General features: G+C 40.4%; 2 protein-coding genes across 3 annotated transcripts; both read left to right on the top strand.

Moving 5' to 3' along the window:
- Positions 1–1,324: 1,324 nt before the first annotated feature.
- On the top strand, positions 1,325–11,801 carry pnpt1 (polyribonucleotide nucleotidyltransferase 1). The gene is made up of 28 exons (XM_028603175.1): positions 1,325–1,570; positions 1,856–1,916; positions 2,374–2,448; positions 2,686–2,791; positions 2,912–2,961; positions 3,070–3,133; positions 3,221–3,268; positions 3,408–3,521; positions 4,152–4,338; positions 4,888–4,939; positions 5,178–5,235; positions 5,418–5,514; positions 5,605–5,707; positions 6,007–6,077; positions 6,293–6,329; positions 6,448–6,514; positions 6,643–6,732; positions 6,889–6,942; positions 7,227–7,336; positions 7,564–7,635; positions 8,384–8,447; positions 8,553–8,636; positions 8,943–9,026; positions 9,141–9,247; positions 9,760–9,815; positions 9,996–10,074; positions 10,184–10,231; positions 10,325–11,801. The coding sequence occupies exons 1-28, from the start codon at positions 1,452–1,454 to the stop codon at positions 10,472–10,474; spliced, it is 2,307 nt and encodes a 768-aa protein (XP_028458976.1). The 5' UTR covers positions 1,325–1,451; the 3' UTR covers positions 10,475–11,801.
- Positions 11,802–14,271: 2,470 nt separating this feature from the next.
- On the top strand, positions 14,272–24,834 carry ppp4r3b (protein phosphatase 4, regulatory subunit 3B). Of its 2 annotated transcripts, none has more exons than XM_028603529.1 (16): positions 14,272–14,777; positions 15,337–15,392; positions 15,880–15,978; positions 16,171–16,794; positions 17,512–17,589; positions 18,246–18,362; positions 18,558–18,674; positions 20,129–20,260; positions 20,475–20,577; positions 20,661–20,702; positions 21,171–21,329; positions 21,498–21,667; positions 21,781–21,920; positions 22,041–22,189; positions 22,267–22,421; positions 22,554–24,834. In XM_028603529.1, exons 1-16 carry the CDS (start codon positions 14,636–14,638, stop codon positions 22,662–22,664), a joined length of 2,394 nt encoding a protein of 797 aa, XP_028459330.1. In that variant the 5' UTR covers positions 14,272–14,635; the 3' UTR covers positions 22,665–24,834. The 2 variants fall into 2 exon arrangements, with proteins under 2 accessions (XP_028459330.1, XP_028459331.1); XM_028603530.1 differs by having other exon boundaries at positions 14,273–14,777; positions 22,282–22,421.
- The last annotated feature ends 416 nt before the right edge of the window (positions 24,835–25,250 follow it).

Genomic DNA, 25,250 nt, shown 5'->3' with positions numbered 1-25,250 from the left:
AGCCTGCATGAGCGCTGCACTGATGTTTGTCATGAACTGACAAACACACGCACACACATGCAGAATTCACAGGATTTTTAGCAGGGGTGAAAACTGAAGTTTTTCTGGGTCCTTGGCAACCAGACATATCTGTGTCTTTAAAGGCAGATTATCTATCATCCTATTTTTTGTAACTCATTTTACAAATTTCCATCAAGAGTCATATTGAAATTGCCTGCATTCATCTGTTCCTGTGGTGGAAAGACATATTTCCATTTCTCCTGTGTGTCACTGAAAAGCCAGTAATTGGATCCACTGATATGGACATGCATAAACTCGAAGGGAACCACCGTTTAGACAGCTCATAGTTACATGAATTGGCAACGCATGATTTTCTTTGTCACAAGCGTGGTAATTACATTATGGCACATGGCAAGGTTCCACTCCCTCATAACAAAGTGGAGCTGAATTCTTCCACCACAGCTGACTTTGAACTTTCATTAACTGTTTTCCCTTATGGTAGATTAAACAGTATGTATGTAAGGGCTAGGATATGTGCCTGTTATGGTAAATCAGATATTATGTTGCTAAATAAACACAGTTTAAAAGGCCCTTGATGTTTTATTGATGTGTAGGCCGTAACTAATGAAAATAGTGGCACAACTTAGGCGATTGAAAATGAACTTAATTTCTAAATGATGTATACAGTATATGATGTAGGTATTATAAAAGGGAGGTGGTTGGTCATAAATGTTCCTACAAGCTGAAAGATGCTCTTTGTGAGGCAATCCTGACACCTAGTGGTATGGATTTCAAATTGCATATTTGAGGCTTAAGAGCTCCTCATGCTGCCAGGCTACTTCTTCCAGACATACTGTAGCCTACATTGTTTTAAATGGGCATTTGGGTTATATTGCCTGTACGTATAACATATTTTTTGTTTGTATGTTTTACAAGTGGTGAATACAGTATGAGCCTATGACAATAAGGCTACTACTATGGAACCATGGAATGTCTATGTAAAGGGTTAACATGTTTGACACTTCTCGCAGGTAGGCCGAAGCTGAACGTTTACAAACCTAGCATTAAAATGCGTTTAAATAGGACAAAAACACATGGAAGAGATACGATAAAGTGGATGTCATTAGCGGTAGCGTTACAAACTTCCCCCACTGCTACAATATTTTATCCCTGCTAATTTGAGGTCAGATAGGATTTAAATCACTCAGATAACTCTTGCCCCTATTTGAGAAAAAAAACTAAAGCGGAATTGTTGTGACTCGGATAGTACGGCAACTTTTGATGTTACACACTCACCTCGGCCTGTCGAATCAGGAGACGCGTCTCTACGACGTCATTCCGTACATGTTAGCAAAACTGACATGGAAGCCCCCATGCGCACATCTGAACTGTAAAGGCACTGCCTGCTAACCACATCGTTTTCTTTGTTTTGTTTTCGTGTTTGTTTAGATATGAGGTATTTGCTCCGACTGGGGCACTCGTTTGCCCGCCTTCATGTCCGTTTATGTCACCAAAGTGTTTACAGTAACCATACAAATCCACGAAGACTGGTAGTGGACCTTGGCGAGAAGTGAGTTGACTTTCCCGGTTTCCTTTCTCTTCCAATAACTGTTAACACACGAGACATGGTTTTTACTTCTAGCTAATTGTTTCTGTACCTGCTGTCAAAGTGTATCCGTTGCTTTGGTATCCTCGCTTTTACTCGTGTAGCTCTTAGCCAGAGACAGAACAGACAACTGGGATGTGTTGGTATCCAGAACACACGGTTACATATGTCACCTTACTGCATGTACATATAACATTGGTTTTCGTATCTGAGACATTTTGATGTGATGTGGTCTTGTTGCTTTTGTAGGAAACTTGAGATCTCTTCAGGGAGGTTTGCTAGATTTGCTGATGGATCTGCTGTAGTAAAGGTACAGAAGAACAATGTCAAAAGTTACACCCATAGAAAAGAATTGGTTACACCAAACAGGTGCATGGCAGCAGTGATGGAATGTAACTAAGTAAGCTATATTTACTCTAGTACTGTACTTAATTACAATTTTGACATACTTGTACTTTAACTTGAGTATTTCCATTGTATGATACTTTTTACTTCTACTCCACTGCATTTTAGAGGGAATTATTGTACTTTTTACTCCACTACATTTATTTGACTTATATGATATAATTCAGTACTGTACTAGTAAAAGTAGAGCTTGTGTAAATCAGTGTGTTTCTTTACTGCTAAAAATGTCAAAATTCTTTCTTTCATGACTTCTTCATGAAAAGAAATAAAGTGTGCTGTAGGGCTGAACTGGGCAGTCCAAGATGTTTGATGCTATTTGTGGATTTTTCATGTATTTTGTGGTAACCTCTTTCTCTTTGAAGTTGGGAGATACCTCTGTGATGGTGACTGCTGTGAGCAGAGTCAAACCTTCTCCATCTCAGTTCATGCCTCTTGTGGTATGTTCTCGAACATTACAGTAAAATTCCCAATCTGTGATCGTTCAGTTTCATTTTGTTATATGTAATGTAAATGGATTTGGTAGAAGAATCGTTAAGTAGATAGAAAGTGTAATCCAGCCTGTCACCGTCAGTTGTTGTGTGCACCAGAACTAGAAACTAGAAAGAATACCTTATGAGACCTCAGTATATGCTTAGGGCAAATATTTCTCAATGAATGTCCTCTTTGATTAACAGGTGGACTACAGACAGAAAGCAGCTGCTGCAGGTCGAATCCCCACTAACCATTTGAGGCGAGAGCTGGGCACCACTGATAATGAGATCCTCACCAGCAGACTCATAGGTGAGTTGATAAAAATGTGTCTAGTTATATGCATACCCTTAATGTAGCAGGTCTGTGTGCTGATATTCTACTATGACTTGAGTGCTTTGACTAACAGTTCTTCGTGTTTCCGTTGCTCAGACAGATCAATCAGACCACTGTTCCCTCCTGGTTACTTTTATGATACTCAGGTCAGTTCAGTTTGAAATTGTTTTCATCATTATGTGGTAATAGTTTTATAACAATGTGCATCTTTGTCTTCAACTTTTTGTGTACCGGTATGTTCATGTCTCCTGTAGGTCCTTTGTAACCTGCTGGCAGTAGATGGTGTCAATGATCCAGATGTGCTGGCTATTAATGCAGGTGAGATAAATCTCAGCCATCCATGTTTTCCACAGAGCATAGCTATTTTTAGAACCTTAGCTAAAACAATGTTTTCTTTCGTTATAGCTTCTGCGGCTCTGGCCCTGTCTGACATCCCCTGGCATGGACCCATAGGTGAGGAACACACAACACATTTTGATTTATTGATTTTAAATCCTAGTTTTCAATTGTCTGTTCAATTTATATTCCTGTGATATTATTGTTGTACACTTAAACCTAGCTTGGGACTACTTGTGTGTTTGTGTTTTTTCAGGTGCTGTGCGTGTGGGCATGGTAGATGGAGAGATGCTGATCAACCCCACTAGGGCAGAGATGACTTCCAGCAGTCTTAACCTGATTGTGGCTGGAGCCCCCTGCAGTCAAGTGGGTAAGTTGGCAAACACTACAACACTCGCAGCAGAAGCTGACGTGTTTATTTACTGACATTTTTTTTAAAGACTTGTGATTTTAGTGACTTAGTATTAATACCTTTGAACAAACACATCATAATGCCATTAACTAACAGCTGCTTGTAAAATAAGAAAAGTTACAATATAATATGAGAAAAAAATCTGTTATTAAAGTGTCTGTTTTTAATGTGTATAGTTGTGCAGAAATAAAGTAAAGTAAACAATGTGCAAATTATTAAAGAAGTAGGCAATATAAATGTGATGTCATATGTTGGAATAACTCCTTAAGAATGGGAAGAATGCTAACTTAAAATGTAATAACACCATCAAACAATATAAGTCATATTATTACTACACCATCGAATGACAATGTTTTATACCTTGTTGCGTTTGACAAGTAAGTTATTACTTAGTAGTTTGCTTGACGATCTGCTAGGAAGCAGAGAGTTATCATCCTCATACATAGTTTACTTAGGTGTCAACACCACAACTATGAACAGCATCTGCAATTGTCTCAGCTCGGTGTTGCATGTTATTAATTAGCCTGTTTTCTGTCGATCTGATGGGAGCATCATAAAACACTTCTTTAATGTGACTCTGTCTGCCAGTGATGATTGAGGCGTCAGCTGAGAACGTGCTGCAGCAGGACTTTTGCCATGCAGTGAAGGTGGGAGTCAAACACACCCAGCAGATCATACAGGCCATCCAGCAGCTGGCGCGAGAACAGAAGGTCACCAAGCGCACCCCCGTCAGGGTCTTCTCAGTCCCGACTGACATGGTGGAGCATGTTCGGCAGTAAGACCAGTGTTGAAACTGTTTTGTGTTGTTCCAGAGTCATAAAGAGACAAATATCTCTTACAGTATCATCACACTTTTAAACACTCGATGCATGCTTCCCAAAACAAAGATTAGTTTGTACAGTTATACACATCAATGGGAAGCAGTTATCTCTCTTTATACCTGGGCTCAGTCCTCCCCCTCTGGTTGAAGTTGCTTTTATAGTTAGTATCTTGCATGCCTTTGTTCTCAAGGCAAAATGCCTTAGTTTAGGCAATCAGGCCAACATTCATTCAGTCGAAGGTTACATTGTACAGAATTCAGAAAGGGAAGTTAACATGATGTGAATGATCAAAAATAATTTCCAAAAATGCATTGTATATGAAATTGTCTGTAAATTAGAAAAGGGCTGGCACTCTTCAGTAATGGCTTTACCTGTTACAGTAGTACTGGGGACCTTAATAAAGCAGTATCTGAACTTTATTTCCCAAAAATGAGTGACAAAAAGAGGACTCATGTTGTTTTATATGTTAATAATGACTTGTTTTGTTTTTTTCTTCCCTGCAGATTAGCTTCCAAGAAGATCTATGCTGTTTTCACTGATTACACACACGATAAGGTAAAGTCTGACGTCTGTTCCCCAGGTGTTGACTCAAAGTTATCTCTGTTAACCATCTCTTACTGTACCACCTCATGTGGTCATTTTGAACTCATCTTAATAAGTATTCAGTTTTTGTTTCCTTTAAGTAATTTAAAGCAGCTAAAATCACTCATGTTTCTCTTTTCTGTGATGTGACAATGTTTATGTACCTTATCTCTTGAACAGTCTCAGTAATATACTTATCATGTTGTCTTAGATTTCAAGAGATGAAGCTATCAACAAAGTTCGACTAGAAACTGAAGAGGACCTAAAAGGTAGATCATCTTCAGTATTTGTGTTGCATATAAATCATTTCAAGTTAGCTGATTTGAATATTGTTGCAACCCCCTTCACACAATCATATATTTATTACAGTTCAATTCAGTTGGGTCTGTGTACTTAATTTGTGTTCCTATCTGTCAGCTGAACAGTGTCAATTGATGTTTCCCATGTGTAGAAAGATTCCCTCAGGCTGAGCCCTTTGAAGTCATTGAGTCCTTTAACGCTGTGAGCAAAGAAATCTTCCGCAATTTAGTGCTTAATGAGTACAAGAGGTAAGCACTGCCCATGGTAAAATGAATGTGTATTCTCAAGACACGTGGTGTGCCTTTGTAACTGGATTGTTTTAATTTTGCGTGCTGTAGATGTGATGGGAGGGAGCTGACTGCTTTAAGAAACATTTCTTGCGATGTCGACCTCTTCAAGCCGCTGCATGGCTCAGCTCTTTTCCAGAGAGGACAAACACAGGTAGGTACAGAGCAGGAAGGCCACAGAAGCTTAATTTGAAAGATATATGATTTGTTGAAAGAAGAACAACATTGTGCCCAACTTTGATGGAGGTATAAGACTGGCGTTGGTATTTTCTGCAACTGAAAGATAATAATACTAGGTTTGATAATGAATGCAGTAGTAGGAGGGGAACCAGTGAGGCTCTTTGTTCTGAGATTACTTTTATTTATATTTACCTGTATTCGATCCTATATTATACCTATATTTACCCTTTAAACAAAGAGAGCTCAGTCCTCGTCCTCTTCCTTTTTATATAGGTGCTGTGCAGTGTTACTTTCGATTCCCTGGAATCTAGTATCAAAGCAGATATTATCACCACAGCTTTGAGGTAAAGTTATCACTTATTTTCACACATGAAACCACACATTCATACTGTTTACAGTTCAGAGTTGGCCCTTCAAGAATATTTAATATCTGTCTATATCTTAATGTCATTGCACTAGTTCCGTCCTATATGGCATCCTAAGTTACCCACACAGACTAAAATAAAAGTATTTGAAAAGACTATTTAACCCAGGTCTTCCCTTCATTTCCTTTCTGCAGTGGCATCAAATCCAAAAATTTCATGCTTCATTATGAGGTGAGTAAAATCCTGTTTTTATTTAAAAAGTCACATAGATAGAGTTGTATTGTTTGTATGATTGTGTATATTTTTGTTTTCAAGGTGAACTTAAACTCAGCATTGCCTTTAATTTCAGTTCCCTCCATATGCAACCAATGAGATTGGAAAGATGGGAGGCATCAACAGAAGAGAGCTTGGACATGGTTTGTGTTCAAATTTACATCTTCTACTTTTAGTCCGTGTCTCATTCCCTTTAAGATTTAAGAATCTTCTGGACAAAGACTGTGTGTGTGTTTGTGTGTGTTATTTGTTCATGTTTGGGTATTCCCAGGGGCCCTGGCGGAGAAAGCTCTGAGACCAATTATTCCTAAAGACTTCCCTTTCACTATCCGGGTCACTGCTGAGGTGCTGGAGTCAAACGGTGAGTGTGTTGACACAGTTTGTAAAGCGTACAAACACCACAGGAAATGTGCTCATTGTCTGGCAGGATGTCTCAGGGAGGAACATGGGGTTACATTGTCTGATTGCCTCACTTTTCCCTTCCTCTTCCTATTTCCACCTCTTTATCTCCTCTCAGGATCCTCCTCAATGGCTTCAGCATGTGGAGGCAGCCTTGCTCTAATGGATGCAGGTACTGGAGTGGGAATGCATGAAATAGCTTCTTTACAATTTATAATCTCTGTATGTAGTAACATTATTTATATTTATTATTTTACAAAACAGATTCATGTTGTACCCTAGTGTTTTTTTTCTGACTGATTCTTATCATGCTACTCCAAGCAAATTAAAGATGGGTAGATAGGATCGCTAGATTGGGTTTTGTTTGTTTTGTTGTTGCGGTTGTCGTTGTGTCACATTTAATAAAATGCAGTTGTGTGATAATATGTTGCTAATGTCCAAATCTGTGTCTCCCAGGTGTGCCGATCTCCTCTGCTGTGGCAGGTGTAGCAGTTGGCCTCATCTCCAAGGCCAACCCAGAGAAACCTACTGAGATCCAAGACTACAGATTACTAACTGATATCTTGGTACATAGAGTGTGTGACCAACCATTTATAACTACCAGGCAGAAGAAAAGAGTGTAGTTATGTTGAATATGAAAGGTGGCTTTTTTTTTTTTTATTTAGATTAGATAGTGTTGATAGATTGAAAAGGCGAGCGAGAGAGGAGATGACACGCAGCAAGGTCGGATTCGAACACGGGCCGCTGTCGAGGAGACTTCAGGAGCCCCAGCTAACTATTGTTTTCTTAACAGGGAATAGAGGATTACCTTGGAGACATGGACTTCAAATTGGCAGGAACAAACAAGGGCATCACTGCTTTACAGGTACTGTGTCTGATAACTCATAGCAAGTGTCTAAAATAAACTTTGTGACTCACTCAGTAGCTGAAAAGAGCAGGAAAACTAAAATGTACCTGAAAAGATAAATTCTTCATAGAAATATTTCACCCGGCACATTTTCAGTGCTGTGCAAGTATAATTTGGTGCTGTGTGAAACATTAAATAAGAGGCTTTAAAAAATGTACTATTTATTAGAAGATACTGCCACTTGTCTGACTCGAGGGTCCAAAGATAGAGAGTGGGGCTGGGCGATAGGGAGAAAATCAGATTTTTTTGACCAAATTCCTCAATATCAATATTGTGGTGATATTCTAGGGTTGACAATTGGTGCCTTAATAAAATATCTTCACGCTTAGATTTTAGATAAATAATCATCAGTGGGGAAAAGGCAAATAATAGAACAGCTAGAACAGTCTGGTAAGTTCAGAAAAGTACATCACTTACTGTACCATTACTGTAATGCAGCCTTTAAAACCACTAAAAGACAATACTTATGTCGTATAACAATATTATGATATCCAAAATCTAAGACGATATCTAGTCTCATATCACGATATCGATATAATATTGATATATTGCCCAGCCCTAATAGAGAGTGTTGAATGCTGTACAGATTGTAAAGTCCCTTGAGGAAAATGTTATCTTGATGACTTGAGCTTTTAATGCTGCTTTAGGTTTTATCCTTTGATCCATATTTTGTATATTGTTTTACACTCCTGTATTTAACCGCCAGGCTGATGTGAAGATCCCAGGTTTGCCTCTGAAGGTGGTCATGGAGGCTATCCAACAGGCCACAGGTATGCTCTGATGGCAGTGAAACTGAACATTTTTTAGACTTCAGAAATGAAGTGTGTAGACATTTTTGGTAGCTTGATGGCCTTTGTTCCAATATTATGTTCCAGTGGCAAAGAGGGAAATCTTGAGCATCATGAACAAATGTACAGCAAAACCAAGAGAGACAAGGAAAGAGAATGGACCTGTTGTTGGTAAGTTTTGTGTTTGAACATGAATTTGTGTATGTACATTTTAAAGAAAGAGGTACAAACTTGGACTAGGTCAGAGAATGGTATGAGAAGTTTGTCTGATATAACTAGTAACTATGTGTAAGACTAGTTGAGTTGGATAAGTAGAGATGATGGCTGGACTACTGTGTGGGCCATGACATTACGATGATACTGCCCATCAAGCCAGAGGGACCAGCCACGGCAGTTTAACCTAAGCAGATGCAATGTAGATACAAAGCCGGGTTTAGTATAGGGAACTGATGTGTGTGAATTTTAATCTTTCTTCAGAAAATGTCCGGGTGCCTGTTTCCAGACGAGCACGCTTTGTTGGTCCAGGGGGCTATAATCTTCGCAGGCTACAAGCTCAAACAGGTAACAAGTAATCTAATATTCATATTTAATCAGAAAAACCAACCAGGAACATGACTCAATACAGACTCCTTCATAACAAAATGTTGAAACTGTAAATAGTTTTTTCTTCTTGAGGTGTGACAATAAGTCAGGTGGACGAGGAGACTTTCTCTGTGTTCGCTCCAACACCAGGAGCCATGAATGAAGCCCAAGACTTCATCAGTGACATCTGCAAAGATGATGTGAGTCTCCACCACTTGCAGGGGCCTATTAAACACTGCACATTTAGAAAAACGCATGTTAAACCCATGACAAAAAGTACGTAGAACATACCTGCAAACTAGTCGCTTTTTGGTGAAAATCGCCGTTTTGAATGGGAAAATGTCATCCACGTGAATCATATAGATCCAAAGAGTTTTTATTTGGGGGGGGACCCGGTGCTAATACAGCACCGGTGCCTTAATGACCGTTATGTACCGGATCGAATAGCAACTTGGATTTCGGTGCCTTATTTAGGTGCCACTTAAATGCCTGTGCTTCTCTCTGATGCTCCGAAAACGGACGTTAGAGGGAACTGAAGAGAGAATGATGTGTCAGCTTTTTCAGCCCTTCTGAGTTTGCAGGTATGCTATAAGTACTTAAATGAAAAAGAGTCTGACTTTGAACATAAGGGTTTGCGTATGTATGTTCGTACACGTATGTACTATACTGTATGTGTATGAACATACATGTGTATTTCTGTTTTGTGTTGCAGCAAGATCAACAGCTAGAGTTTGGTGCTATCTACACCGCCACTATCACTGAGATAAGGTAAACCAATACATTGGGATGTTTACTGTTAAACGGTATTTGATGCCAGGCATTAGCACACAGTTTAAACATGTTATCTAGGAGACATGTATTTATATTTCAATAAAAAATCAAACTATGGATAAATCCAACTTGTTAGCATTCAAACTGCTTCTGAAGCCTTTTGCTGCTCTGCTTCAGGGACATTGGCGTGATGGTGAAGCTTTATCCCAACATGAGCGCTGTCCTGCTGCACAACTCACAACTCGACCACAAACGGGTCAGTGAATTTGCCTCTGCATGCTGTTTGCATGCGTGTCCGTGTTTCTGTGAGCGTTTGAGAATGAAATCACTGCTAAAGGTCGTTTCTTTGTATTTTCCTCTTTAAGATCAAACATCCAAGTGCTTTGGGTTTAGAGGTGGGACAGCAGATACAGGTAGGTGTCAATAACGACAGGCTTTGCTGTCCAACGTAGCCTCCTGTGTTTACATACTGGGCTTATTGTCTCTGACTGGATTTATGCTATCAGGTCAAGTACTTTGGACGGGACCCAACAGACGGCAGAATGAGACTTTCAAGGAAGGTGCTCCAGTCTCCTGCTGCAACTGTCGTCAAGACTCTAAGTGAGAAACAGAGCATCTCCATGGGTTCAAGCGACACCACCAGCACCGATTTGTGACACACCAACACAGCAGGCTACCTTCTGGATTTGCTGCCAAGGTGGATTCAAATTGAGGAGATTTTGCTACACAACAGTTCTGTTGAGAAACAAGAGCATCAGATCTTGTCACAAACTGAACCCAGAGGTTTACCCTGCTGCTGTAGGTATGGAAGTGATTAAACTGCACTACACTGCAGCTCATCAAATCCTGCCATCATCGTGCTTCAGTGGATATGCAAAGATTTCCATATTTGGTATCCACTGTGGCAGTGTGTCCTCTAAGCAGCCAGAATCGAGATATGGACAAAGAATGCAAAATGGGAGAAGTGTACAGTTTTTTTATGTATATATATTCCTTTTATGTTAGGGTGCATTGACAGGATATTTAAGTCATGTGTAAATAAAACAATGACTGGTAGCTTTGTAGTGTAAAAATACCCTGCACACATAAGAAACCAGACTTTAATTTAGCCCAACATTCAGATGCTAACAAAGAAATACACTTAAGTGCCACAAATTGTTCTCGTAGGGATAAAAGGTAAATATAAACAAATGAAACCGTATTGAACCAGGTTAAAGACCGGTAGGATGAAGAAAATAAACTATAAATTGTACCAAATTTTGGGACCAACCAATGGTCCACAGTGTGGACTCCACACGCATCATCCACCCACCCTGTAGCATGCCTAGTTGTTTCACCGCTGTAGTAAAATGGCTGACTTTATACATAGATGTTGTAATTCCTGTCTCGGTGGCGCAACAAGGACATACGCAAGGACCTCATCACCAATTGTACGTCCCATGAAGACAACTGCTCGATATGTGCAGGGATCAGCCAATGGTCTAAACAATCTGATGGTGAAGAGACAGTTTCTGACATCCACAAGATGTGCAGCCGTGAGGCTCAGGAACTTTGGGAAATACCCATGTTAGGATCTGCTGTGTCCCACTCTGCCAGGATCTGGTGCCCCATTGGCTATTTATGGGATATACTTTAGAATTGTTTACTTAAATGAGAACATAATTATTTGGCCTCTGGCAGAGTTTGTAATTATTTTTATAACTCTCAACCCCTAATCTTGTGGCAGAAATATGTACCAAATGAATATTGAATCTCTATGGGGTGACAATTGAGACAATTTTAATACAATTAATTAAACGTAAATGCATATGCTCCTCCATTTCTTCCATGCTCAATATCTTTACTAATAATCTGAGGTGGTATGTAAATCATTTGTGTGTTTGTTTGGCTTGCTGGTCCGATGGGCAAGTGCGGGGAACAAAGATGAATGTCAAGCTCTCCGGTCCTAGATGTTTAGAACTTAATAAATTCATTAAAACATAATGTGAAGAACTTATTTTTTATTTTAACCATTTAAAATCCATTGGTTGTTAGGAATCCCAGCCATAGGTGTATGCATGGCCACAGCTGATCCTGGTGGAGACATGTATGAACTGTATGTCCTTCGATACTGCAATAGTCTATAATCTTGACGTTCCACTTCCGGGATTGCTCCGATGCCTCAGGAAATTCCGCCGGATGCATGTATGTCCATTTCCTTCCGCTTTCTTTGTGTTGAAATTCTAAACTCCGGTGGATTTGTGAGGACTATGGTTGACTGCTCCTCAGATCTCTGCAGGGTAAATTAAAACAGCTAGCTAGACCATTTGTCCAATCTGTTTTCTTTCGCACAACTATTTTACAGGGGCTCCGTGCGGAGTTTAGCGCCGCCCATGACGATTCTGATTGGTTTAAAGAAATGCCAATAAACCAGAGCACCAAACCAGAGAGTTTGTGTTAGGCTAGTTACAGTTTTATTTTTGTTTCCCCTGATTAGACTACCAAGACCGTTTTAAAAGCCAAAAGTCTTGTTATTGTTCTCTGTGTGATTTCAGTAGGCCTAGATTCAATTTCAATTCAATGAATGTATTCATTTATTGACATAACATGGTAAACACATAAAACAAATGCCAGTGGATTAGCGAAATCGCCCCCGATGTTGTCGGTGCTCGTCCCTAATAATAACCCTATCGATTTTAGTAGGGACTTCACCGACCGACAGTGTCGGTGCCTCGGGCCATGAAATGTAATGTAGGCTAATGTTTGCCTAATGCAAAGTAATAGGCTATATCTGTATGTAAAAGGGCCTAGTTGTTCAGAAAGTTTAATCTGGATCAGAATGATCCAGATATGGAAATCCCATGTTTTGCTATCCAGGATCAGGCAATCCATGTGTCACATGTACACATTCCAATGTAAGCTATCAGCTATGTAAAGAACAACCGGTAGAATAGCCAGCATGGGGTCACCACCACATATAATACCGGCCTGTATTGTCATGCACAACATCGCTACCAGGCGCAATGTCCCTCTCTGTGATGTTTATGATGCACCTGAAGCTGTTGAAGACACAAATTATTATTATTATTATTATTATTATTATTATTATTATTATTTTCCTTAAATTATTTTTTTTTCAACTGTATATGAATGACCACTGTTTATTACATCATTAGTACTACTACACTATGAGCCGCAAAGATCTTTGAGATTATCAGGGACAGGTCTGCTTGCAATCCCCAGAGTCGGAACAAAAAAGGGGGAAACAAACTACCGCTAAACTGTAGGTCGGCCCCTAATCTCAACTCTTTTAAATCAAGGCTGAAGACCTTTCTTTTTAACACTGTCTTTTCTTACTTCATTTTTTTTATTCATTTTCATTTTTTGTATTAACTGCTTTCTATCTGTTACCAATTTGTATGAATTTGTGACTGTCTTATGTCTTGTGTAAAGCACTTTGAATTGCATTGCTGCTGAACTGTGCTATACAAATAAAATTGCCTTGCCTTGCCTTGCCTTTATTTTCTAATATTTAATGGTTTGAATGTGGAGGATATGGGTGGTTTTGGTGTGAAGGAGAGCTTTGCTTTTGTTTGTCAGTATGTATGTCTGATGTTTTTCTTGAGGTCTCCTCAAGTTGTTTTGTTAACTGTTTTGTCTAATTGTGAATGTATTGTATATGTTTGCCTTTAAGGACCCCCTTGAAAACAAGATGCTACATCTCAAGGGGTTATTCCTAATAAAGAATTTCCTACAAACCAACCCCCGGTGTTCTCTCCAAATGAGGGACTGACTGGATGTGCTAGAAACTACTTTTGACATCTATGATGGTTGTGTTATTGTTGATAATTAATATAGGTGATGATTAATGACTCTGACAGATAGAATAAATATATTATTTTTGTTTGATATTGAACTGTTTGGGGGATTGTTTTATATGGACAAACTCATACATGTATTTTACTTAACAGTCCTGAAAGGCTTAGTGTCTACTTTATCTACTTCATCAATCAAATCAGGTGCAAAAATATTAATACATGTAACATATATATACTGTAGCCTAGGCTAGGCTACTACATGATACGAATGTCGTCTTATAAATACAGTTTTATTACATTTTCTTCCTGAATCCACCCTTCTGCTGGGATCAGGATGCTCCAGGTTTCATGGATCAAAGGTATCCCAATCCTACTGAAAAGTTTTGAACAACACATACTGACGGTTTGATTTATATTATAGGACCAAAATTGGACTACGTTATCTAATCCGAAACAACTCATTTGACAGATTTGATCCAATCCCAAAATACGATCAGATTATTTATGAACAGCTGGTCCCAGGTGTTAAAATGTAAACCTGATTATTATAATGTATCTGTAGGCTTCATAATCTGAAAGTACTTGCTGATGCTATTACTGTTCTTGCCAGATGGTGGCGCGTTAACTTCTGGCGCTGCGGTTTTGCCATTGGACAATTTCGCTCGGAGGAGGAGACCCCGCGGCAGTTAGCGCTTGATTGACGTCGAAGAAGAAAAAGAACAGATCGGATTACAAGATGGCGGTCTGTGGACGTTAGCAAGAAGGCCGTTAGAGTTGTTGTGTTCTCTGTAAATTTTACAGTTTGACAATAGGCCTCCTGTTGAGTTGTTTCACACCGTGAACGTAATGTGTTTATGAAATAGCTACTAATAAATTGTACTGCTATTGGGGACGTTACTTAGACGTGCATGTTTTATAACATGCGGGTGGAAACAAAGTTAACAGGTCGAGGGTAGGAAAACACCAGACGGAGCGAGGTGGTAGCTTGTTAGCAGCCTGCTAGCTCTGACTCGGTTAACCATGTCGGACACTCGGCGGCGAGTGAAAGTATATACGCTAAATGAAGACCGGCAGTGGGACGATCGGGGTACCGGACACGTTTCGTCTACGTTTGTTGAACGACTGAAGGGAATATCATTATTAGTTCGGGCCGAATCGGACGGTAAGTTCCCAGTTAGCATAGCCGCATTGATGTTACGTTGGCTAATGCTAGCACGCTAACTTCGGACATAAGGCTTCAGTTGGCCACTATGTATATTGGGTAACTTATTGGAATTGTTTCTTTGAATTTGCTGCTGAGTCAATTGTTTTAAACTTTTGGAACAACCAGTACACTAGTGTTACCCCTAGATAAAAGGCAATCATGTATTAAATAGCAGCAGGCGAATAGCATGGGGGGGGCCTTCAAAGTCTAGCTAGCTAGTCTTAAATGTACAAACTTGTTATTGCTCAAGATAGTAAACCATTATGAGTCCAGGCACAGATCACCCCGTCAAATAAATAACATTGGATTAGGCTAACAAGCTCTTCTGATGTTAGTTGTAACTTTGTATTTTTGCAACATTGTTTCACATTGTCTACTTAGCATTAAATGCTATATGCCAGGCAGATTTATTGACCTTAACCTCCAAGAATGGGTTATATTATCATGTAGCAACCTTTTGTTGTGATCAATCGCACTAGTTCGGAAAAGGAAAGTTTACGAAGTCTTTGTGTTTTAGGATCTCTACTTTTGGAGTCGAAGATAAGCCCGAATACTGCATATCAGAAACAACAGGTAAGACTAGATGATCTGACTCTGGATCAGCTACAGAAGTCATGCATACCTCGGGTTTTCCAGAATTAGAGTGTGAAAATGTAATCATTTCAACATTGAGACTTGTTGCCAGACAATTACTACTAAAATGATGCATTGCATAAGTATCCGGTCCGAGTATAACCCTGGAAACAAGCAATTGGCAGGTCACATTATTGGTATTTACAATACCAGAAAACACGTTTTTCAGCATTTTAAGGATGTACATGGTTTGAGATAATGGATCTAAGCTAAATGCTCCCCTTGAATATTGTAGACAGAACAATCTTATTCATCAGAGATGAAAAGGCATGAAAGTGCTTGCATGTGTCAGGTCTCACTCCATTTGAAACATGTTTTGAGAATGTGAACTTGTGTGTGAGCCCATGCAACAACGCTTGAGTGTGTCCTATGAATACGATAAGCATTACTTTGTATACATTTTGATGTGCCTTTCTCCTCCTCCCAGGACACACTGATTGTCTGGTCGGAAGCAGATAATTATGACCTCGCCCTAAGTTTCCAGGAAAAGGCGGGCTGCGATGAGATATGGGAAAAGATTTGCCAGGTAAAGTCAATCCAGTTTAAAGTTTTGTTCATTCTTTTTAAACATTTGTTAACCAGGTTGTACAGAAACTGGAGTGGTGCCGGTTTGCTGGTGCAAACATTCTATTGACGCTACCATAAAGGGCAAGAGGCAGTACAGTGATACTTCTAGTTTAATTCTTCACCTCATATCTACCGACTATGTATTTCCCAGGTTCAAGGCAAGGACCCTGCCCTGGACATCACCCAGGATCCCATTGATGAGTCGGAGGAGGAGCGCTTCGAGGAGATTCCAGAGACAAGTCACCTGGTGGAGCTCCCTCCTTGTGAGCTAAGCCGACTGGAGGAGATTGCTGACCTGGTTACCTCTGTCCTGTCTTCGCCCATCCGGAGGGAAAAACTCGCCCTGGCCCTGATGAGTGAGGCATACATCAAGAAACTCCTGGGCCTCTTCAGAGTATGTGAGGACCTGGACAACAGAGAAGGTCTGCATCACCTCTATGAGATTGTCCGGGGTGTCTTGTTCCTCAATAAAGCGGCCCTCTTTGAGGTGATGTTCTCTGATGACTGTATCATGGATGTGGTGGGCTGCCTTGAGTATGACCCAGCACTGGTTCAGCCTAAACGGCACCGTGAATTCTTGACCAAGACTGCAAAGTTTAAGGAGGTGATCCCTATCACGGACTCAGAGCTGCGGCAGAAGATCCACCAGACCTACCGGGTGCAGTACATCCAGGACATCATCCTGCCCACTCCATCTGTGTTTGAAGAGAACTTCCTGTCCACGCTCACCTCCTTCATCTTCTTCAACAAGGTGGAGATTGTCAGTATGTTGCAGGTAAGGGCCTAAATCCGGTAATGTGTATTATTCTTTAAGGCAAAATTTATCACCAAGCCATTGTCTAATCTGTTTTGTTTGTACCACATTTCATTGCAAGGTGCAAGACAACCTATCCTCCATGTGGTTCCGGATAACAATGGCTCATACTTTATAATAAATTAATAAATGCAATTCCATAAATTGAAATAGTTTAGGATTAAGAATCTATCTGTCATCACATAATACATATAGCTGCTTTTCAATTTATGGTAGTTGTCTACAAGTGAAAGATGTGTCAGTTGACCCATTAAAAATATAAAATAATGAAAACATTTTTGAGCAAATAAATTAAGGATTATTGTATTGCTTGCAAATGGATTTCAATATGGAGTATGAATGTGAGGCAGGTGTTAATAAAAAAAATAAATTGGACAGTACAATGTTTATCATGATGCAAACAGTACCTTCCACGTCACTCATTTCATATTCAAGTGTTACCCAATATCCAATGATTGTATTTTAAGGCTGATGAGTAGTGAAGTGGCTGTCTATAAGAATCATGGGTTCTCTGAGTTGTTGGAATATCTCACTTTTTTTTATTCTTATTGATGCAAAACGTGAATACAAACTGCCCAGGATTAAGTTTTTTGTATTCCTCTTTTGTTTGTCTTTGTCTTTTACCCTTTTATTTTTTCAGTATCTTGATCCCTTAACCCTGTTTTTCATGTGCCACAGGAGGACGAAAAGTTCCTGACAGAGGTGTTTGCACAGCTCACCGATGAAGCCACAGATGACAGTAAAAGAAGAGAGCTCGTAAGTGATGTTGGCTTTCGTTGCTGCGGGAATGAAATGTACTTAGTATTACTGTTCTTGTTAAATGGATTAATTCTGTTGTCTGTAATGCCATTGCTTTCGCAAGGCCTAAATATTTACTCAGGGCTTTAACTTAAGGCTGTCCTGCCGTCCTGGTCACAGGAAAAAATGACCAGTGATGATGATTTAATAATTGGGAGGGCAAAAATATAACTGCGATTCAACCTAATGTTAATTTCTGACGAAGTTGTCAATATAGAAATTCAAGAGAGTACGCAGAATTCAAGAGTGCCCGAGCACTCACACGCATACACAGCGAGAAGATGAACCGCGTCCGACTGTTTACAATGGCGTCTGAAAGCGGTGGTGGGATTTAACATTTTCTGGTGTCGCCAAAAAGGGAAAACGTATCGTGTGCGCACCCACAGTGTTTACCAGTGTTTAAAAAAAAAATGGTAACACAAAGTTTACAGATATTACAAATGAATTGCTTGCATGTGATATGAATAAATCAGTGAATATCGGTTGCGTGGACTGTGTTAATTGGCCGTGTGTCCACGACGCATGCAACCTTGTGGCTGTACGACCAGTACAAGTCCGCGGCGAATGTCTATCAAATACTGACATCTGTTTGTTTGTTTTTTTCTACTCCTCAGGTGAACTTTGTCAAGGAATTCTGTGCTTTTTCACAAACGCTGCAACCACAAAACAGGGACGCTTTCTTCAAAACTCTGGCAAATCTAGGCATTTTACCAGCTCTTGAAATAGTAATGGTATGTTCTAGACATTAAAAATAATGTGAATATCTTTTTTTTTTTTTTTTTTTTTTTGCCGTTAATGAAACAGTTCTTTGGGTCATACATATATTTTTTTTTTTTTGCCTGAGAATGATTAACTGGGGAAACATTTTATGTCTGTAGAATTCTCTCTCTGTCCCTGTCTTCAACTCCTATTTCTCTCCTGTTCAGGGAATGGATGACCTGCAGGTGAGGGCAGCAGCTACAGACATCTTCTCTTACCTGGTGGAATTCAGCCCCTCCATGGTCAGGGAGTTTGTCATGCAGGAACCACAGCAGACAGACGATGTAAGCATCTAAACATCACGGTCAACAAGCATGCTTTTACTTTTTAGATGCCAGGGAGTAGTTGAGTTCAGCCCAGGATCGCATTTATAAATTTGGATATTTAAAAAGTTCTGTGTAGCTCAACATTGTTGTGATTAAAATGAATAGTTGAACAGAATATTTAAATGATGTACTCTCCTCAGGTTGGTTGATACTTGTATGAAATGTTGTATACTGGGTGATGTACAAACATACCCTTTACAGTATTTCCCTCAGTTTATAGCATGATGCTGCATCAGTTTAACTCCAGATACAAAATGGGATTTTTTTTTTTTAAATCCTTTGTGATGTGAGCTCTTTGCTTTTCTCCATTCTATTAGTTATACAAGGGAGAAAATGTGGATGACAAGAGGCCTACAAGTGGCATAGAAACGAATGGCATTGGCTGCAGTTGATCTACTAGTTATCATTAAGGCCCTCTGTTGTATTACTTCCACTTCTATACATAAAAGAAGTGGAGCCTATATAGTTCAGGGAATCAAAAATATTTCTTTGAAATAAATTTCCCTTCAGTAGGGTTACAGTGAAAACACACTGGGCGCATGGCCCGCATAGCGTAGATACGTGCCTGATCCTGCGCCTGACTGATCTCATAAAGTGCCGTATGTATGACACGCCAATTCGTATGCCAATTTGCCGTGTTATCAAGACTCATAATTGATTTTTTGTGTGTTTATCAACGCCTTTTGGCCTCCATTGACCTACATTATGTGTGAATTATTGCCGTAGCGAAAGTTTGCGGAGGGAGGGAGGTTGGTTGGGGGTGGTGGATGGGTAAAACACAGGACTTTCACCCAGGAGAGCCGGGGTCGCGTTCCGCATGTGGCGTTTATCAACAGTTTTTTTTTTTTTTTAAAGCCTTCCCCAATGTTTCTTTCCTCCACAACCATTTGTTTTCCTAAGCGTGTCACTGTTGTGTTTTTGTCTTCTGTTTTTAGTTTTTGTCTTCTTTTTTTAGTTTTTGTCTTCTTTTTTTAGTTTGTCATTTTTTTGTGTTACTAAAGCCTTTCCCAATGTTTTTTTTTTTTTTTTTATACATGCGTGTGACGTTCTTGTGATAACACGCCACGTGGTGTGTATGTTTACATCTGCTGTATACAGCGTAGACATACACGTGGATAGCTCAAAATGCATGCAGATAACACGCCATTTGGCTTTAGGAAAGTGGCGTGTATGTTTACGCAAAGTCATGATGCCATGTTGGCACGCACGGTGTGTTTTAGCTGTTAGGGTTGCTTTACTGTCATGCAAAGTTTTTGTTGACTTTACCTCAAATATACATTATTTTGACTGTGTGTGTGTGTGTGTGTGTGTGTGTGTGTGTGTGTGTGTGTGTGTGTGTGTGTGTGTGTGTGTGTGTGTGTGTGTGTGTGTGTGTGTGTGTGTGTGTGTGTGTGTGTGTGTGTTGTTTACAGGATGTTCTGCTGATAAATGTTGTAATCAAGCAGATGATTTGTGACTCTGACCCAGAGTTGGGAGGGGCTGTCCAGCTAATGGGTCTACTCAGGACGCTCATTGACCCTGAGAACATGCTGGCTTCCACCAATGTAAGCAGAACCAGCGCACACAAGTTATCGGTGACCGGCAATACAATTACGTATTGACGAACAGGGTCATGTTTTACATTATATTCTAGAAATCATGTTGCCCCCTGACATTTGCTGGCCAGCTGGTAAATTTCAAACCCCTAATTGCTTTGTCCAACACTAAATCAACATCAACAGCACTTGTCAAAGCTTCTTGTCATTTGTTTCCTTTTAGAAAACTGAGAAGACAGAATTTCTGAGTTTCTTCTACAAGTACTGCATGCATGTCCTTACTGCTCCTCTGCTGGCCAACACTGCACATGACAAAAACTCAAAAGGTGAGCTGGGGACAGTGGCCACACATTAACTGAGTGTTTCAGACTAGAATATAAACTGATTATTCTATGCCATGGCCTTTCAGATCTGCAGGAGGGGTCAACGAAGATCAACCCGGTCTGTCCAGGTGGGTGTTACGTGACTCAACATTAACCATAAACTGTCCAAAAGTCAAAAACCTGTTCATGTCAGACTTTACTGAAAATGATTAGTCTTGAAGCATAGCTATAGTAACATTACACTTGAATATTGTGTTAATAAAGTTTCTTTCACCTGCACCCACCAGAAAAGGGTGACATGAATGACCATGTACCTCTTCACAATTGCTTAAATGATGAAGTGACTGTGATTTTCATGTGAACACTCTCAGAGCTGTAAAGCATTATGAACAATGTTGTTTTGTTTTAAAGAATGTAAGATATAATTGTATTTTCTAGGATTGCACACTTGCTTTAAAATTGAATTATTGTAAATAATTGGGCTTGTGTGTGTGATAAAATGGCAGGACTGTAATGTATGGTCTGTAATTCTGCAGATTAGTGTGAATTTTTGAAAAATGTTGCATTGCTTATTCACTTTGTTTTATTTTGTGTAGACAACTTCCAGACTGCTCAGCTGCTGGCACTGATCCTGGAGCTCCTGACCTTCTGTGTGGAGCACCACACCTATCACATCAAGACCTACATCATGAACAAAGACCTGCTCAGGAGAGTGCTGGTGCTCATGAACTCAAAGCACACATTTCTGGCTCTTTGTAAGTTCCTTGCGTACACAAACGGTGTACGTATACACACACACACACACGTGCATGCGCACCTTATCAACTTTATATGTGGGTCTGCTAAATGCATCCCAGCTCACACCAATGAACACACAGACGGCTTAATTTATTTTACTAATTTGTTGTCTGTTTTTTCCCAAGGTGCCCTGCGTTTCATGCGAAGGATCATTGGTCTGAAGGATGAGTACTACAACCGCTACATCATCAAAGGGAACCTATTTGAGCCTGTCATTAATGCCCTGCTGGACAACGGCACCCGATACAACCTCCTCAACTCAGCCATCATAGAACTCTTTGAGTTCATTAAAGTGGTGTGTAGACACAAATCGAACCCTAATGAAAAGTGTTCATTAGTACAGGGTATGTGCATGTGGCACTGAAAGTGGATTGCTCTGCGATTTTCCACCATTTCTTCTCTTTGCAGGAGGACATCAAGTCTCTCATAGCTCACATTGTGGATAACTTCTACAAAGCACTTGAATCCATTGAGTATGTCCAGACCTTCAAAGGCCTGAAAGGCCGGTACGAGCAAGAAAAAGACAGGCAGAGTCAGAGGCTCAACAGGTCAGTAGACTGATTGGACACAAAGTCAAATCAGTGCAGTGATCTTTATCTTAGAGATGGCATGATGCCTTCTTTTCATCCCATTACTCTGTAGTTAATGAAGTAAATGTTCCCCTGTAGATATCGCAGAGATGCACGGTCGTTGGACGAGGACGAAGAGTTGTGGTTCAATGACGACGACGAGGACGACGATGGAGAGGCTGTGGAGAAGAGCCGAATGGAGGATGACTTTGCTGACAGCTACGGCAAGTACATGGAAGCCAAAAAAGGTACGCTCCTCTGGCATTGCTGTATGCATCGTTGTTTCCCAGATTGAAACAGCCTATACATTTTTTAATATTTACAGTCTCTGATATTGCAGGAGCTGCCAACGGAGCTAATGGTGCCAACAATAACGGGAAAGCTGCGGCAATCCCACCTGCCTCACCAGTCGTCACTCCAAACAACAGTCCCACTTCCTCTGTCAAAACTGTTGCTCTTCCTGCCACACCAGTAGTGAAGGTAATGACAAGCGTGTAGCAATGAGAACTGATCGTAATGGACAGACGGAACCTGCAGAAATCAGTGTTAAGAAACCATAGTGATTTTAATTAAAAAAGATTTCATATTGTTTCTCCTTCCGTTTTCTCTCAGACTGCTCTGGTTGGTTTGGTGGACTACCCTGACGACGAGGATGAAGAAGAGGAAGACGAGGAGGAGGAGGAAGAGCAATCTCCAAGGAAGCGGCCCCGTCTGAGCTCTTAAGGCTTATTGTTCTCCGTTTGGTCGTAGTGGACGGACACGGAGTCCCTCCCTCCTCTGGTCGTCTCATTGGTCCTTGGCCTGCCTGTGCCACCTGTCAGTCTCACTGATGAGACAGGCAAAGACGAGCTTCCACCTCACCCAGTCCCTCCTGATGCCTGCTCGTCTTTATTCCCTCAGTGGAAGGAGATGGAGAGCTTCTCTTCTGGAAAGAAAGACAAATCAGTCTGTTCCTTCAGCCTTTACCTCTCCTCTAGGAGATCCCAAATCTCCTTTCTTCCTCCCGAGGGGAAACCCATTGACCATTTGCAAACTCATCCCTTCCCTCTTTCACAACGCTCTCCTGCTCTCCCAGTTCTGACCTCCTCCTGAACAACTTTCTTCTCATCCACCACCCTACGTACTGACCAGAGACGCTGCGGTAGAAGTAACATTGACAAGGCGGTTTCTACCTCTGCTCTGTTGCTATAGCAACAGTAGCGAGGACGCTGCGCTACTGCCGAGACTCCACGGGGAACCCCTCTCATGTCCTCATTTATACTCTCCCTTCCATCCTTCTCGGACCCGACCCACTGAGCTCCCGAGCCAGAAAGAAGCCAGAACACAACCAGCCAGTGTACGAACTGTTCAGCCGGCCAGTCAGGCTAGCAGGACTAGCCGTCATAGTTATAGAAAGCTTGACTGGCTGAAGCGGGGCGTCCTGCCCTGCCACAGGACCGTTCCTTTTTAGTCGGGGATAGAGTGATCGAAACAAAATGTCGAGCGACGAGGGAGATCACAAACGTCAAAACGTACCAGGATGAAAACTCCGCAGTAATGAGGCTTAGATCCAGAGGAGCAGGACTCACACCTACAAAAGCCAATGGCGTCAGTTTGGCCAAGGCACACACAAAACACACACACACACAACATCTCACACACAGGACTGCGTTAGCCAGAAATCCTGTATTTCATGAATTTGTTAAAGTACTGTACATATGTTTTGTTTTTTTTCTTTCTTTTTAATAATTTTTCCCTGATCTGATTTTTAAAGGGGAGAGAGATACCTACCTACCTGTGTATTTTTGTTGTTGTTGCACAAAAGGTGGGGTCACTGTTCACCCTTTCAGTCCAGTTCATTTGACTCAATGTAAAATGCAGAGAAGTTGCAAATGCTGGTTTTAAAAAAAAAAAAAAGAAATAACGTATTAAAACTGCAGTAAAGTCATTTTTGCAGCCAACATTTTGAGGATGTCTGGAGTTTTGTATTTTAGTGGATTTAAGAATTTAGTGGCCTCAGTATAATGCACACGTAGCCCAGTTTTTGTTGTAACTGGGTGAAAAACCTGAGCTATTGGTGTGCTTAGACTAGATTTAGTGCACACTCTTGTTCAGGAGATTCAAGTCTTGGCACCCTTCTCTCAGACAGATCTCAGGTTCAGAGTTCTATTAGCATCAGAAACGCCAAGCTACCCACCTTGTCTGTGCACTGTAACGCAACATCTCGCATGTATTACTGAATGAAGAATGATTTTTAGTGAGCTACCAAGGAGCTTTTATCCCAATATGAAGGTCCGGAATGTTCAACACCAGTTGATCCAGGTCTTTGGCCTGTGAAAAAAAAAAAAACACCTCCTGCAGATCAAAAATAAGTTGAAGGAAAACCTTTTTTTATTGGATGAGCTGTTTTTATTAAAAGATGATTTAACCCCCAGAGTTGACGCAGTGACGTTTTAGAATCAAACCACGAAATTGAGGTGGAGGATTTCTGACACAACACACACAGGTTCGACAACGTCGGAAGGCAATGAGACCTTTTTATTGTCGGGATGAAAAATTTCACGTGCTGTATATTCTGTCCTGGTCTCACCACAATCACGCTGAGAGGCAGATGAAAGAAAAGAAAATCAAAATTAGCTAAAAATGCCAGATCACACAGACTTCTGTCTAGAACGTCAGAGTCATGAGGTAGGAGCACAAGTAAAATTATTGCCAATGCGCTTTTCAGGAGTTCAGCAGTACATGAGCAGCGAATTGTCTTTCCTCCTGTCTGTTACCGTCACCCAACATTATGACTGTTTTTGCTCCCTCTTGATGAATTTGTAACAAGTGCATTTACTACCACTACACATTCTTAACATTTGTATGAATTTATTTGATAAGTTTTGAAATTAAATGCGACCCTGACATTGAACTTGTGAATGTAGCTTTGTTTTAATAATTTCCTGATTTGGCAATCGGAGCTACAAAATTTCTAATTGATTCTGAATTATTACTTTGAGTCCAGATTGGTTGTATATGATCAAATCTCACAAACTTGACTGCTGAGCAGTTTTGGATATCAGATATTACTTAGGGGTAAGTTTTGCGAATTTTACAGCAAGGAATCAACAGTAGTTTTGACATGTTTTGTACAAGGAGAAGTTTTCATGCACAGTATCCTGTAAAATAAAAACATGGTTATAAATACCATGTGGTTCTAAAAAAAAGAAAACACACCAAAGCCCTTTTTTCCAGATTAAAACGAGAAGATCAGTCCGAGACCAGCTACCTACCAACTGACCACAAAGTACATATCAAGTGACTGTAAATTTTATACACACAAAGTCT

Source organism: Perca flavescens, chromosome 17, assembly GCF_004354835.1.
Source record: "Perca flavescens isolate YP-PL-M2 chromosome 17, PFLA_1.0, whole genome shotgun sequence".
Classification (NCBI taxonomy): Eukaryota; Metazoa; Chordata; class Actinopteri; order Perciformes; family Percidae; genus Perca; species Perca flavescens.
This window is presented reverse-complemented; position numbering and strand designations above follow the sequence as displayed.

Bases quoted from the DNA above. Each gene is read 5' to 3' on its own strand.
- pnpt1 (XM_028603175.1), top strand. From the start codon at position 1,452: ATGAGGTATTTGCTCCGACTGGGGCACTCGTTTGCCCGCCTTCATGTC. The intron at 2,449-2,685 runs GTATGTTCTCGA...TTTGATTAACAG, and splicing joins CTCAGTTCATGCCTCTTGTG to GTGGACTACAGACAGAAAGC. The intron at 9,027-9,140 runs GTAACAAGTAAT...TTTCTTCTTGAG, and splicing joins CAGGCTACAAGCTCAAACAG to GTGTGACAATAAGTCAGGTG.
- ppp4r3b (XM_028603529.1), top strand. From the start codon at position 14,636: ATGTCGGACACTCGGCGGCGAGTGAAAGTATATACGCTAAATGAAGAC. The intron at 20,578-20,660 runs GTGAGCTGGGGA...ATGGCCTTTCAG, and splicing joins ACATGACAAAAACTCAAAAG to ATCTGCAGGAGGGGTCAACG. The intron at 22,190-22,266 runs GTACGCTCCTCT...TAATATTTACAG, and splicing joins GTACATGGAAGCCAAAAAAG to TCTCTGATATTGCAGGAGCT.